Source organism: Heptranchias perlo, chromosome 1, assembly GCF_035084215.1.
Source record: "Heptranchias perlo isolate sHepPer1 chromosome 1, sHepPer1.hap1, whole genome shotgun sequence".
Classification (NCBI taxonomy): domain Eukaryota; kingdom Metazoa; phylum Chordata; class Chondrichthyes; order Hexanchiformes; family Hexanchidae; genus Heptranchias; species Heptranchias perlo.
In genome coordinates, this window is record NC_090325.1 from 187830684 (window position 1) to 187845509 (window position 14826).

At 41.0% G+C, this 14826-nt stretch overlaps 1 protein-coding gene across 1 annotated transcript in view; it reads left to right on the plus strand.

Moving 5' to 3' along the window:
• tbck (TBC1 domain containing kinase) overlaps window positions 1–14826 on the plus strand; it is a 163749-nt gene that overhangs the window by 539 nt on the left and 148384 nt on the right. The window contains exons 2-3 of the mRNA XM_067994439.1: window positions 9880–10101; window positions 13650–13722. Of these exons, the coding sequence (XP_067850540.1) occupies window positions 9909–10101; window positions 13650–13722 (266 nt within the window). The 5' untranslated portion in view covers window positions 9880–9908. The remainder of the gene's footprint in view (window positions 1–9879; window positions 10102–13649; window positions 13723–14826) is intronic.

Here is a 14826-nt window from a genome sequence, read left to right on the forward strand (position 1 = left end):
TTTGCTTTTTAATTTAAAGTTATTTTCTGGATTTACCTTTTCCAAATGTGCAGGGCTATGGGGAAAGAGCAGGGGAGTGGGACTAATTGGATAGCTCTTTCTGAATGGCCGCCTTCTTCTGTGCTGTATGATTCTATGATTTATATTCTTGTTTACCTCTAAGATCATCTCCAAGATACTTTTGCAAGTGGAAAACCCCAAATCTTGCCAATCTTTCCTCATAAATTAGACCTCTAACACTAGGGATCAGTTCTTATACTTTACAAGTTAACACTGCTCGGTGCCCTCCACTGCCTTAGTTTCAGGCCAGAGTGAACCCAGTTTTTACTGAAGGAATTGAGTACATTAAGTGTCTATATTGATTAACAACTGTCTCAGTTGGCTGAGTCTTCCTTTAATGTGAATGAATATGGTGGGGCTTTCCAGACTGGTTTACTTGATCTCATTGTATATCTGAGTCTCACTCTGCTTAGCTGGTGTCAGGACTCTTGGCAGTTTTACCTTGTCTGGCAACTCAGCTTTCTTTCTCTTTTCGGCTGCTTTGAAACACTGGATTTTTTTTTCTGCTCCCTAGCTGAGGCCCACCATCCCTCACGGATACACTTTCCTGCCATGCACATCCCAGTTGTGTCCCATTCTGATTTGACCTCTCCCTCTGCCACTCATTCACCCTTCCTCTCTTGAATCCTTGAGCCCTCAGTGTGACTCTAAACTGGTTTCACATAAGCTTGTGCCTCACTATCCTTGTCTCTCTGTGGTTCTCACTCTTCTGTCCTCAACTTTGTTCCCTACATTTTCTTCTTGCTTTCCCTAGTACTCTCCTATCTTCTCAGTGGCTCTGTTGTTGCTGCTCCCTTTTTTAGTTTTCTTCCTGCCTTCAACTTTTTCTGATGCTATTCTTGCCCTGTTTTTCTCTTGCCTTCCTTGGTCACTCCCTCTGCATTGACCTAAAACTAGACTTCCTGTACTATCTTTATATTCCTAAAGACTTGGCTGTGGTAGCACTTGCCTGAGTCAGAAGGTTGTGGATTCAAGCCCCATTCCAGAGTGTTGAGCACATAATCTAGGCTGACACTTTAGTGCAGTACAAAGGAAGTACTGCACTGTCAGAGGTGTCCTCACCCTCCAGCCTGTTATGACTCTTAACTTCAACTTTAGGATAGCACTGGTTGCCCAAATTATGATAAAATTACTTATGGTTTCTCAGGTGTTATAGCTATTTTTCTTTGCCAGTTGTACCCAGTGACATTAAATGCAACACCAAACATTTGTGTGTATCAGCCCTTTTTGAAATGAGACTTTCCTCCAATTTCAGCCATTTTTTTTCTTTTCTATTCATTCTTCTCCCTCACCACTCGAGTTGACCTTTGTCAGTGCTGTTTGGCCATTAACAGTCCAAAGAAATTTTCCTTCTCGTATCTTTTCCTCTATCTGTGGGGAAAGTGCTTTTTTTTTTGGCTGGTGTTAATCTGTGTTTTACCATTCTGTGTGCAAATGTGTCGGGGCACTGAAACTGTTTCAATATAGGACATTGTGTCCCGTTTAACTTCCTGGGTTGTCCCTGATGGCAAATGTATTGTTGGAGAGAGTATCAGTCACTGATTCCCAGCTCAGCCCCTCTGAAAGCAAAGTGCCATTGGTGGCCAAAGTAAGTTTTTATTCTGGCTACGGACAGGCTGGACTCTTAGATGACAAAGTTGTGTATGAATGGCATCCATGTGCAGTTTTGTATTGTGGAATCCAGCCGACAGTTCCCAAGGGAACCAGGACATCACATGGAACTACTTTTATTGGACGTAGTTCTGCAATTGTAAATAGGTATCAACCTTCGGAACACGCCCAGTTTTCTTGCCTTCTATCTTAAGTTCTGCTGATAATCTTCATTCTTCATAATGTAGCATGACAGCTATCTGAGTATTTGTTGTGCTGTATTGATTGTGGTTTGCCCCACTTGCTTGTGAATTGTTTCCTTAAATAGTAGTGGTTGTAAATCACACATACCTGATGATGATAAAGTTTGTGATTGTGAGTATGTTTACCATGATTGGTGTGGTTTTTTTTCAGTTAAAGAGCAATATATTTATAAGGACAATACTTGCCTACCTGTGTCAGGTTGGTTCCGTGGTTAGCAGTCTTGCCATCAAGTCAGAAGGTTGTGGGTTCAAGCCCCACTCCAGGATAGAAGCCCATAATCTGGCTGACACCAGTGCAGTACTGAGGGAGTGCTGCATTGTTGAAGGTGCCGTCTTATCAGATGTTAAACTGAGGCCCCGTGTGCCTGTTCAGGTGGACGTAAAAGATCCCATAGCACTGTTTGAAGAATAGCAGGGGAGCTCTCCCTGTTTATCCCTTAACCAACATCACTAAAATAGATTAACTGGTCATTTATTTAATTGCTGTTCGTGGGAGCTTGTTGTGTGCAAATTAGCTGCTGTGTTTGCCTACAAAACAACAGTGATTACACTACACAAGTACTTCATTGGCTGTGAAGTGCTTTGGGACATCCTGAGGATGTGAAAGAAGCAAAATAAATGCATGTTCTTTATTTACTTAAAGTACCTCTTCTGATTTAAAAAAAATGCACAATTGCTGGGAGAGATACCTATATTTGCTCTGCTTTGTCTTGCCTGAGAGGACCTGTTTTGGGGCTCCACACTGAGTTTGCACCTGTTCCATTGATGTCAGTGACAGCAGCTTGAGTGAGTGGCAGTAGCATGGGACCAGTGTTCAATTGTACAAGCCTTCTGTTTGACATTCTGCATTTAGACGTGAATCTGTTGGGTTTCTTGTGGTATCTTTCACTAAGTGATGCCAAAGAGATTAATTGAGATAAGGGCATCTGACATTAGGGGAGATATGCCAAATTAGGTGGAGAAGTGACTTTTAAAAAATTTATTCGTTCATGGGATGTGGGCATCGCTGGCGAGGCCGGCATTTATTGCCCATCCCTAATTGCCCTTGAGAAGGTGGTGGTGAGCCGCCGCCTTGAACCGCTGCAGTCCGTGTGGTGATGGTTCTCCCACAGTGCTGTTAGGAAGGGAGTTCCAGGATTTTGACCCAGCGACGAGGAAGGAACGGTGATATATTTCCAAGTCAGGATGGTGTGTGACTTGGAGGGGAACGTGCAGGTGGTGTTGTTCCGATGTGCCTGCTGCTCTTGTCCTTGGTGGTAGAGGTCGCGGGTTGAAAGTACAGGTTGGCTATTGGAAGAATATTTTCTCAGTGGAATCAAGTGATTAGTGGGAAGTGCCGCAGTGATTAGTCGTGGGCAGAATGCTGTTTCTCATCTACATCAATGACGTTGAGAAGGATCTATTGAGCAGGACATCCATATTTGCAGACAATACAATTGCATTGAAAAGCTAAACGATCCAAAAAGTTACTTAGTATTCAGCAGTAATCTGGAAATCTTGTTGCTTGGATAGCAGATGAACATTTTATGTATTGGACCTGAAAGTGTTAGTGATAACAGCTTACATTTATATCGTGCTCCTCATGTAGAAAATATTAAGAGTGCTTTACTGAGAACTGAACAATGGGCAGGAGAGGAATAGGGGAGTGGGTTGGCTAGGGCAAAAGCTTGGTTTACAAAAAAAGGATTTTAGGGAGACTCCTTGGGAAGCGAGTTTGTGAGGTGGAGGGATTTTGGAAAGGAATTCCAGATGATGGGGATGTAGTGGCTGAAGGAACAGATGTCAGCTGCCAATGATGAAATGGGGGGAGCAGGGAATGAGAAATAGTTCAGTATCAGAGGAATAGAGAGTAAATGGAGGGACCTATAATTGAAGGAGGTCACACAGGAAGGATGGGATAAGGCTAGGGAAAGAATTGAGGACAAAAATGGTGATCTTATAATCAATCCTTTGGGCTACAGGAAACCAGTGAAGCTTAGCGAGGACAAGAATGGGGTTGCGGGTTTTTGCGCAGGAAAAGATGTGGACCTCAGTGTTTTGTGAGAACGAGGAGGCCAGCAAGAAGAGCACTCAGGTCTGGAAATGATGAAGTAATGGAGTAGGTTCTCAGCGTAAAGGAGGAGGGGGAGAAGGAAGGGCAGAGACTGGCACTATTTTTGAGCTGAAAGAAGGCAGTCTTGGTGACAGGTCAGATGTGTGGAAGGAAGGTCAGCTTGGGGTTAGGCTAAGGCTTTACACCTCTGGGCTAAGCTTGAAATGGAAACCAGAGAGGTTGCTCGAGTCCCAAGTGGTAGAACGCAGATCATGGTGGGAGCCAAAGAGTGTAGCTTTGGGACTATTGACATTAAGGTATGTTATGTTGTTTATATCCAAATTAAATACAAATATGGTTAATTTTCTTTTTTTCCCCTATAGGCAGAATGTCTGTTCTTTTTTTCCTTGTACACTACCAATGTTACTTTATAATAGTAATTGTCAGACTTTTTAAATCCTGTTTCACAGAAGCCTAATCTTCCTACCTGTGCGTGCCAAAAGCATTGGAAGGATGCCACAGAGAGAATAATACCTGCTCTGTAGAAAAGCATTCTTGTGCAACAAAACACAATAGGAAATTAGCCATTTTGATGGAAAAGGAAAGCACAAAGAACATTAATGTTTTAGGATACACCATCTCTGCTGATAGAAGGGAGACAAATGAGTTTCCCTTTAAGAAAAATAACAGTGGTCATGTAATTTGTTTTGCAGAAGAATCTTGGAACCCTTTTGCTGCAGTTATACTGCCACCTTCCCGTCATTGTGAAGTGATTTGGGGTGTGCTTTGGCGCTACATTTGCAACTAAAGGCCAGTGTTGTGAGGTCCCCTCCAAGAAGCCATCTCACAATGGCTGTAATATAACTCCAGCTTTGGATCATCTTTGCCAAAGGGCATGTAACTAACTATTTTGGTCCCGCTTTCAATATTTGTAGCCTAAATCAAGGAGCATTCCATATTAAGACTTAGACGTGTCTAGCGGATGGTGCAAACCATATTAGCAGTTATCTGTCTGTACAATCATTTTAATACTGTGGCACTCCATTGTATGTTGGATCGTCAGGAAAAGAACTTGGGAAGTCAAAGAAACAATCTTCTGTGCAGTGCATACTTTGCTAAGAATGGAGCCAGTGACATGCAGCACATTCATTGGTGATAGAATGAATGTTAGAACATTAATTCTAACAGTGACTCAAAAGCTCACAGACAACAGATTGCAAAGGCTTTCGGAAAGTGAATTTGTAATTAAAAATAAAATACCTTTTATATTAAACACCTGGCTGTAATATATTATGGTTCATTATAAAACTAATGTCCTGTCAACTTGATAATGTGATTATAGTTTTATTAAATCTTGAAAATGACAGGTTAGCACCTGTTGGGAAATTGAACAAGATAGAAGGAGACCAAATGAGAAAGGCTCGTTGAGTTCCGTGTGTTCAGCACCTGCACGTATTGGAGTTGTGAGGAAAGGAGAATAAGAATCTTTACTTGTTTTGCTCTCCCCAGCCATATGTGCCTGCTTGTCTTCTCTTCATTACTGCGTTTCCTCAAGATTGTGATTCGGGGATTACCCATTATGGGATATTACGCAGTTCACACATCCCATGGTCCAAAGAATCAAGTCGTACTTGATTTCAGTTATCTCCTATGGGATAGAAATCAAAGGTCTGCAATAGGCTGCTGCACTTCAGATGTTAACTACTTTCTATCGTCTGCTGGAAATCTGAAACAATGATAGAAAATGCTGGCTACACCCAGCAGGTCAGTCAGCATATGTGGAGAAAACAGAGGAGTTAATGTTTCAGGTTTAGACCCATAGGAACAGGAGTAAGCCATTCAGCCTCTCAAGCCTGTACTGCCATTCAATTAGATCATGGCTGATATGTACCTCAACTCCATTTACCTGCCTTTGCTCCATGTCCCTTGATACCCTTACCCAACAAAAATCTATCAATCTCAGTCTTAAAAATGTCAATTGACCCAACCTCCACAGCTTTTTGGGGGAAGAGATTTCCACTACCCTTTGTGTGAAAAAGTGCTTCCTGATTTCACTTCTAAATGGCCTGGCTCTAATTTTAACATTGCGATCCCTTGTTCTGGATTCCCCCAACAGAGGAAATAGCTTCTACTCAATCGAATCCTTTTATCAGAACTACTTTTCATAGACTAGGCCTGATTCATTTGTCAGAATGAAAATATAGAAGTTCCAAATAAAACAGGGTACTGGATAAAATCATTACTTATTATGAATTCATTTGATTTGTGCATTTTTAAAAGTAAAATCAAACCCTACTTAATCAGAATCACTAAGGATTAAGTTTGCTTCTTTCCCATGTTAGCTCTATTTAAAGGTCTAATGCCAATCAAATATGTATAAATGTGGGACAATATTTGAGAGGGTTGGGAACATTTTCAGTGTTTTTTGAAGGGTGTGAAGTATACTGTGGCTCAAATCTCCTATTAAAAATAGTGGTTTATTATTAGTCCAAATGGACCAATCAGGATGCAGCCTTTTATCCTCCAAACCCAGGAAGCTTGAACTGCTCAGCCATAAGCTCCTGATTTCAATACCAAACACACAAGGAAACCAGGTAACCGCGGGCAGGGTTGAAGGAGTTTGGAGGCCGGACTCGGTCTGTGGGTCTTGTGTTGCACGTTAAATGATCACTTTACAACTTCTATTTTTGAAATGTTTGTGAATAGGGCTCTCGGCATTGAGTGAAATTTATCCAATCAGAGAAAGTGAAACTGATTTTTAAACCCATTTAAACCCACGGAGCTGTGTTGACTTTCAAAGTTAAATGCATCCAAATAGGTTAAAACAAAATAAGTGAGTCTTGCTGCAAATCAGCGAGATTTGACAGCATGTAACATTTTAGCTAAATTGCATTGGCTTAAAGGAAAAAGTGAAGATTTTAGGCCAATGTAAGCATCTTATAAATCCTGATGTTAGGAATGAGAAAGGGAAACACAAACATAGCATTCTAGAGAGGAAAATAAGAGAACGTGTTATGGATATGTGGAGAAGAACAGAGGGAGACAAAGATTAGATAGTGGGAAACAAGCAGAGAAACTGAAAGGAAGAGGGATAAAGGCACACAATTACTTTACTCCATCAACTAACTGTACAAAATTATTTTAGTGGCAGGACATATGGGATCTAATTTCAGATATTTATATCCAGAAGCCATTCAGGATTCTAATTCTGTCGTGCACTCCAAATTGGAACTGGTACCATGTTAGTAGATCAGCTGGGCTTTATATCACGTAACTTGAGTATGAAGCAGGGTTTGAATATCCTTCACTAACCTCTGCCTGTCTGTGTGCTTGAGAACAGCAGATGGTGAGTACATTCCTTGAATTCCATATCCTTCCTTTGTCTCATGCTGTCACTTGGTCATGCCACTGGCACGGAAAGACAAGCTTGCTAATTAGCTTATGCCAACTCCTTTAAAGGAGCCAATCCAGTTGACTTGTTAACTATGGACAATGTGCTTTGTAGCATTGCACTTCAAATATAAGGAGCTTCAAAACATTTGGAGTGAATTTAGATTCCATGGCACTATTTGAAGAAGAGCAGGGGAGTTCGCCCTGGTGTCCTGGCCAATATTTATCTCTCAACCAACATCACTATAAACAGATTATCTGGTCATTATCACATTGCTATTTGTGGGAACTTGCTGTGTGCAAATTGGCTGCCGTGTTTCCTACACTACAATAGTGACTACATTTCAAAAGTACTTCATAGAACCTTGGCATCCTATTTGACCCTGAACTGAACTTCTGACCCCATATCCTCTCCATCACCAAGACCGCCTACTTCCACCCCAGTAACATCATCCACCTCCTCCCCTACCTCAGCTCATCTGCTGCTGAAACCCTCATCCGTGCCTTTGATACCTCCAGACTTGAATATTCCAATGTTCGACTGGCCAACCTCCCATCTTGTGCTATCCGTAAACTTGAGCTCATCCAAAACTCTGCTATCTGTATCCCAAGACCCGTTCACCCATCACCACTGTGCTCGCTGACTTAATTGGCTCCTGGTCCGGCAACCCCTCGATTTTTAAAATTCTCATCCTTGCGCCCCTCCCTATCTCTGTAACCTTCTCCAGCCCGACAGCCCACCGAGGTCTCTGAACTCCTCCAATTCTGGCCTCTTGCACATCCCCGATTTCAATCACTCCACCATTGGCAGCCGTGCTATCAGCTGCCTAGGCCCTAAGCTCTGGAATTCCCTACCTGAACCTCTCTGCCTGTCTACCTCTCTTTCCTCCTTTGAGACACTCCTTTTTAAAAACTACCTCTGTGACCAACCTGTCCTAATATCTCCTTGTTGTTCGGTGTCAAATTTTGTTTGATAACGCTACAGTGAAGTGCCTGGGATGTTTTATGATGTTAGAGGTGCTATATAAATGCAAGTTGTTGTTGTCAATGATTTCTATTGGACAATACTGGAATAACCAACCAACAGCTATAAAGAAAAAACTTGCATTTATATCGTGCCTTTCACATCCTAAGGATGTCCCAAAGTGCTTTACAGCTAATGAATTCAAGTGTAGTCACTTGCTATATAGGCAAATGTGGCAGCCAATTTGTGTGCAGCAAGATTTCCACAAACATCAACGACCAGATAATCTGTTTTTGGAGGTGTTGATTGAGGGATGAAAGTTAGGGAGAACTCCCCTGCTCTTCCTCGAATAGTACCACAAGATCTTTTGCATCTACCTGGAGTGGGATTTGATCCATGACCTTCTGACTCAGAGGTGAGAGTGCTACCGTAGGACCAAGCTGAAGTGGAAATGCATGAGAGTTTCTGAAACGGTAGTAAGCATGGTGGAGCTCTTGGCAGCTCATGACATTGATACCAGTGGTCAATATAACTAGCTCTTAGAAGATCCACTTACGTGGAATCAGGGCACAGAGTCAGTTCTCTGTGTGTTTGTCAAAATTCTAATGGTGGCAAAAATGCTTTCAAAATACTGGATAATAGTATCGCTAAAATTAAGACGTTAAGGAAAAAATGTTTAAAAATGAAACGAAGTTTCTAGTCAAGTGACATTCATGTTAAAGGGAAGGTACTGTATGCCATAATTAAAATTACAAAATGTTAATGTGTGTGTCCCCCTTTAAATAATTATTTCACAAAAAAAACCAATAGATCTCATCTCAGTCAGAATTCTGTTTGTACAACATTTTTTAAATGAAGATTTGTGAAGTTACTGATAAATAGATGTTGGTGCTTGAAAATGCTATAACTAAGTAATTTAGTGATTCCTTCTATTGTTAAAAATAACTTTAGGCCATATTTATTAAATGATTCAAGAGTTCTTCCAAATGTCGATAACAGATTTGTTGGTACTGCAGTTAGGAACTTGGAACAAGAGTAGGCCATTGAGCCCCTTGAGGCTGCTCCGTCATTCAATTAGATCATGGCTGATCTGTATCTCAACTCCAATTAACCGCTTTCGCTCCATATCCCTTGATAACCTTATCTAACAAAAATCTATTGATCGCAGTCTTGCAAGCTCTAATTGTCCTAGCATCCACAGCCCTTGGGGGGGGGGGGGAGAGAGGAGAGAGGAGAGAGGAGAGAGGAGAGAGGAGAGAGGAGAGAGGAGAGAGGAGAGAGGAGAGAGGAGAGGGGAGAGAGAGTTCCAGATTACCACTACTCTTTGTGTGTTCTTGTTTTGAATCAAGATTATCATTAGATAGGGCTTAAAAACTGTCATTTCAATTTGTAGTAGTTATGTCCTGGCAATACGTTGATTACCTTTCTACTGTATGAAAGAACCATCACTTTAATCTATTCGTTTCCCTCAAGAAGTTTGCCTTACTGTAGTGTTTTTGGGGTCTTTACTACTTGAGTAACTTAAAATGACAGCTTTCATTCCACACTGAATGTATTGTTTATTCCTTTTTTCTCCTCAGATTTGCAATGACACGGAATTCAGAGTAAAATGTTTCCCCTAAAAGATGCCCAGCTTGGAGCCTTCACTTTTTTTGCTTCAGCACTTCCACATGATGTATGCGGCAGTAATGGACTTCCACTCACCCCAAACTCCATCAGGATTCTTGGACGATTCCAAATCCTCAAGGCCATCTCACATCCCAGGCTCTGCCAGTATGTGGATATATCACGTGGCAAGCATGGTAGGTTCTTTCTTGTACAGTGCATTCATGTAGATCTCCCTAATCTTTCGATCATGGAGTAACAATATTGGCCAGCTGGTCTCCTTAAGACAATTGTTGGAGTGCAGATTGGAGGCAGATGAAACAAAAAGAGACAACATGTGAAATAACGATTTCTCTGACAGTTTTGATACATAGTCTCTAACTCTACAGGAGAGGGCTTTTTAATAATTTTTTGCATGGTTGCTTACTGTTAGTTCTTGGGATGTTTGAGGTTAATACTTGGTGTCTACACAATGTAATATTTTTCTGCTGCCTATTTAAAAATGTCCTTGTATAGTAAGTAAGCTTTTTAAAGATGTACATGAATAGACATATAAATGTTGATACATATGTCTCAGCTGTGCCTTTGAATGCTTGGTGGTGCTTTGAGTTTCAGAAAAAACTTGAATGCCCAATCACTCTACGTTTTGTATATACCTGCAGACCCGAGGAATCAGACTTGTCAGTAGCTCGATGTAAGGTGCACCCAGTGCATGTTATGGTGTCATGCTGTGCATTGCATTATGAGTATTCTGTCAGCTCCCAGTGTTGGGGTGGAGCCAAAACAACATTGTTCCACTGCCAGGCCACCACCTTGGGTGGGTCTTGGATGAGGTGGTGCACCCATCGGAGAGTGACAGTTGTTGGCTGCATAGTTTATTGCTTGCCAAACCTAGAGTGATATGGATGTTAATGTAAATCATAGGTGATTGAATAAGAAAGCATTATGTTCAAAGTATATGATCCTATTACAACCAAAAGAAAGCAAATTAGGTTAATCAATTAAGTTCAGTGTCATTCAGTCTTACTGTTACTGTGCTATCTCGAAACTGTAGTATTTTGGAGGGACAAAGATGGTTATGTTAACAGTGAAATTCTAGAGATTTCATTCCATTTGAAGCCTTAAACTACTGTAAAAGCATTCTGATAATCCAGTAGGTGATAGAAAACGCAATGGGAAAGCATTTTCTAAGATATATATGTATGTATGATTAATAAGTGGAGGCATAGAGTACAAAAGCTAGGAAGTTATGCTAAACCTTTATAAATTACTGGTTAGGCCTCAGTTAGAGCATTGTGTCCAATTCTGGGCACCACACTTTAGGAAGGATGTCAAAGGAGAGAGTGCAGAGAAGATTTACCAGAATGATAACAGGGTTGAGGGACTTCAGTTATGTTGAGAGACTGGAGAATCTGGGATTGTTCTCCTTAGAGCAGAGAAGGTTAAGGGAGACCTAATAGAGGTATTCAAAATTGTGAGGGGTTTTGATAGAATAAATAAGGAGAAACTGTTTCCAGTGATAGGTGGGTCAGTAACCAGAGGAAACAGATTTAAGATAATTGGCAAAAGAACCAGGGGGGAGATGAGGATACATTTTTTTACACAGCGAGTTGTTATGATCTGGAATGCACTGCCTGAAAGAGTGGTAGAAAGCAGATTCAGTAGTAACTTTCGAAAGGGAATTGGAATTATACTTGAAAAGGAACAATTTGCAGGGCTATGGGGAAAGAGTAGGGAAGTGGGACTAATTAGATAGCTCTTTCGAACAGCCAACACAGGCACAATGGGCTGAATGGCCTGTTTCTGTGCTGTAAGATTCTATGATTCTAAGTGCATTTAAAAGAGAGAGCCTGGAGGATGTTGAGTCCTGTATATTGCTGTTGCCTGTAATGTACTGTTAAAAATTGGTTAGAATTTAATGCAATGAACAAATGCCTCTTGTAAATTTATTAGGCATGTGGTAAGCATTAATTGAACAAGACAACATTTCTGATTGTACAAGGACATAAAAGCCAACTATACTAAGTGGATGCCATGATTGCAAGTGCCAAACCACTAGGACATAATGCATCTATTAATGGATTTATTTCCAGCCCATGGCATATAATTTAAAAGTGAAGATGTGACTGGGAGGAGGAAGGGATGTAAAGGGGTAGATAATTGACTGCAGCATCTGTCTGTACATGAACATTACTGCCTTATGAAGTCATCTTATGATGGGTCTCGTTAATGTCCATTTCTCAACCCTTCCCTGGTAGCTCAGTGGGCAAGGGCACCACCCAGTATAGTCATACAGACTGCAGAGATGCCAGTTTCAATCCCTAGTTTGTGCCAGCAGGTAGGGAATTGGCCTAGATGTCTCTAGGAGAGGAAAAATTAGCTAAGGTTCCAGCTCCTAGTCACTATCTTGTGACCTCCGTTGACAAGTGCTTGTGACGATCCGGATTCTTTCCCCTCAGTCTGGTTCAGTAATAACTGAAGTCGAATACATTTTAAAGTTCAGCACAACTTTAATAGCAGGGTTCTTAGTCTGCAGCATTGATTTGGACTCCTGATAGAGTCCCTCTATGCTGGCAGAGCAAGAACAAAAACATACAGAAATCCACACGTTTTTATACAAATCAATAGGGTTGGAACATACTTAAAGAGGGTCAACACCAATCATAAGCCGGGCACAGGTTGCCATGCGAGGTTACATTATTTCCGGCCAATCATAAATCGTCCATGTGCTGATCATGCTGCTGTTAGACATCAAAGGGGATACTTCCTCACCTTCCAACTTGGAATGTTCTTCCCTGTCCCTTCTGTTCCTTATCTCCCAACCTGGAATGTCTTTCAACTTTGGCTAAGCTCGTTACCTATATTGATCTGCCATAAACATGGAGACATTCAGACCAGTCCTTGAATCACATCAAAGACTCTACATTGCTAAGACCATGCAAACCTGCTGACTACGCAAACATATGGCCCAGCAGGAGGCCAGGCCACCTGTACCAATCTCAGTTCCTAACTAATTAACCCTTTCTAATCATTTTGCATTCTGCTTCTTTGCCACGTAGGCATTTTAATATTTTACTGAAAACTGACCACGTAGGGATTCTCACTTGTGTGATGACATTGGGTAAATGCAGGATCATTCTCGGCTATGGTGACTTCCCCCTCCACACCCCGCTCCTCTCTTCACCACTTGAGCAGCCTGCCATACCTACTGTCTAGGCTGATGAAGAATAATCACTTGGACAAGACATCACTTGGAACTCTAGTCCTGAATGAATCTGCACCTTCAGGAGAGGCGGGGCAGAAAGATGGAGCAGGTTGGAGTGTGGGGGAACTCTTCAACATCGTTCTTTTTTTGTGTGCACTTACACCTGACTTTGTTATCCTTTACTTTGTTACACTAGTGGGACCAACCCTGGTCCATGCAGTTTCACAGGTGGCGACATGGGTTCCTGCAATTTCCTGAAACAATGTTTATTCCAACATAATCTGTACAAACCCAAGATAGAGATGGGCCTTTAATAATGTGTTAGTAACTCACAAAGGATGAACATTATCAACTCTAGCTTTACTCTTCCTTTGACAATTAAATTTTGTTCATTTGTTGTTACTGCATAAGCATTTCAAGATTGAGGTTAATAGGGCTTGGCATCATGTAGATATTTAAAAGCAACTTTTTTGTAGCAACTTGGCAATAATTTCAGCACCATGTTTAACATCTTAGTGACTTGTTCTTTCTCACGTACAGAAAGGCTGGTGGTTGTTACTGAGCATTATGAGAGGAGTCTGGAAGATCTATTAAAGAAAAGAAAGCCTACCAGGTAATATTTTGAAACTCATATACTGTTTACTTCTTATCTAGAAACATTCTTCTATTACACCCACTACACCGTTTCTCAAAATAATAGTAATATGTGGCCATTCCGAAAAGTCTGATTGTTTTGATTCACTTTTATTAACTAGTTTTGTACTCAATGGACCCTTGATTAGCAGGGTTAATGGGAATCAATTGGAGTAACACAGTGACATGTTGTTTTCATAGGAAGTAAACAGATGGCCAGAATAGGGATTTGTATTTGAGCTTGAACTGACCTCTGGAAGATATTTAATTTGTGCATGTTATAATCGTCTCTATTTTTGCACGTTACGTTTGAAGCTGTTATTTACTATCATCGCATATACCTTGTCATAAGATATAAAAGCTGTAATTATCAGCCTTTACTTTTTTGAATTAAAAAGATTACATATTAATTCATTGTTCCCGGTCAAATTGTAATGACTAATGCATTCCCTGATCGTACTCTGTTCCCCACTGTATTGATATTGGGTCAAAAGAATAATTACCTGGTTCTGATTTAGGAGCATCATATGCAGTAATGGTACATAAGCCAAGGTATCCTGATGACACGGTATCAGGAAGAGACTTCTGTCCGAAAACTTCGGAAGCATTTGGGAGAGATTCTGAAATGTTTCTCCTTCACAGCGCAAGATGATACTTTTTCCAGGGAGATGTGCTATTAATAACTTTTGTGCTCAGTCTTGCACATCAATATCCCAAAGCCCTGGGATGTTAACATGCTGCAATTATACAATCTGCTGCGCAGCCCAAAATCGGGTTTTAAAGGTCTTTCCTTGTTATAACTCTGAGGTAAGTATAGCAAATAACTGAAATTTCTTTGAAACAAAATGCCATTACATTCACATGGCTAATCAATGACTGTTTGCCAGCCTGTCAGTGCAGTCAATTATCCCATGTCAGAAAGTCCCCTCAACAGGGCTCTTGTAGCCTATTACTCTGGATGGCACATCTAAAGATGCTTTTATATTTGCTGATTTTGCAGTTTGGGTTGTGGGAGAAGAGCATCCATGCGCTGACTCCCCATATTTACATTGTGTGAAAATGTGAGTCAATGATTCCTCCATTG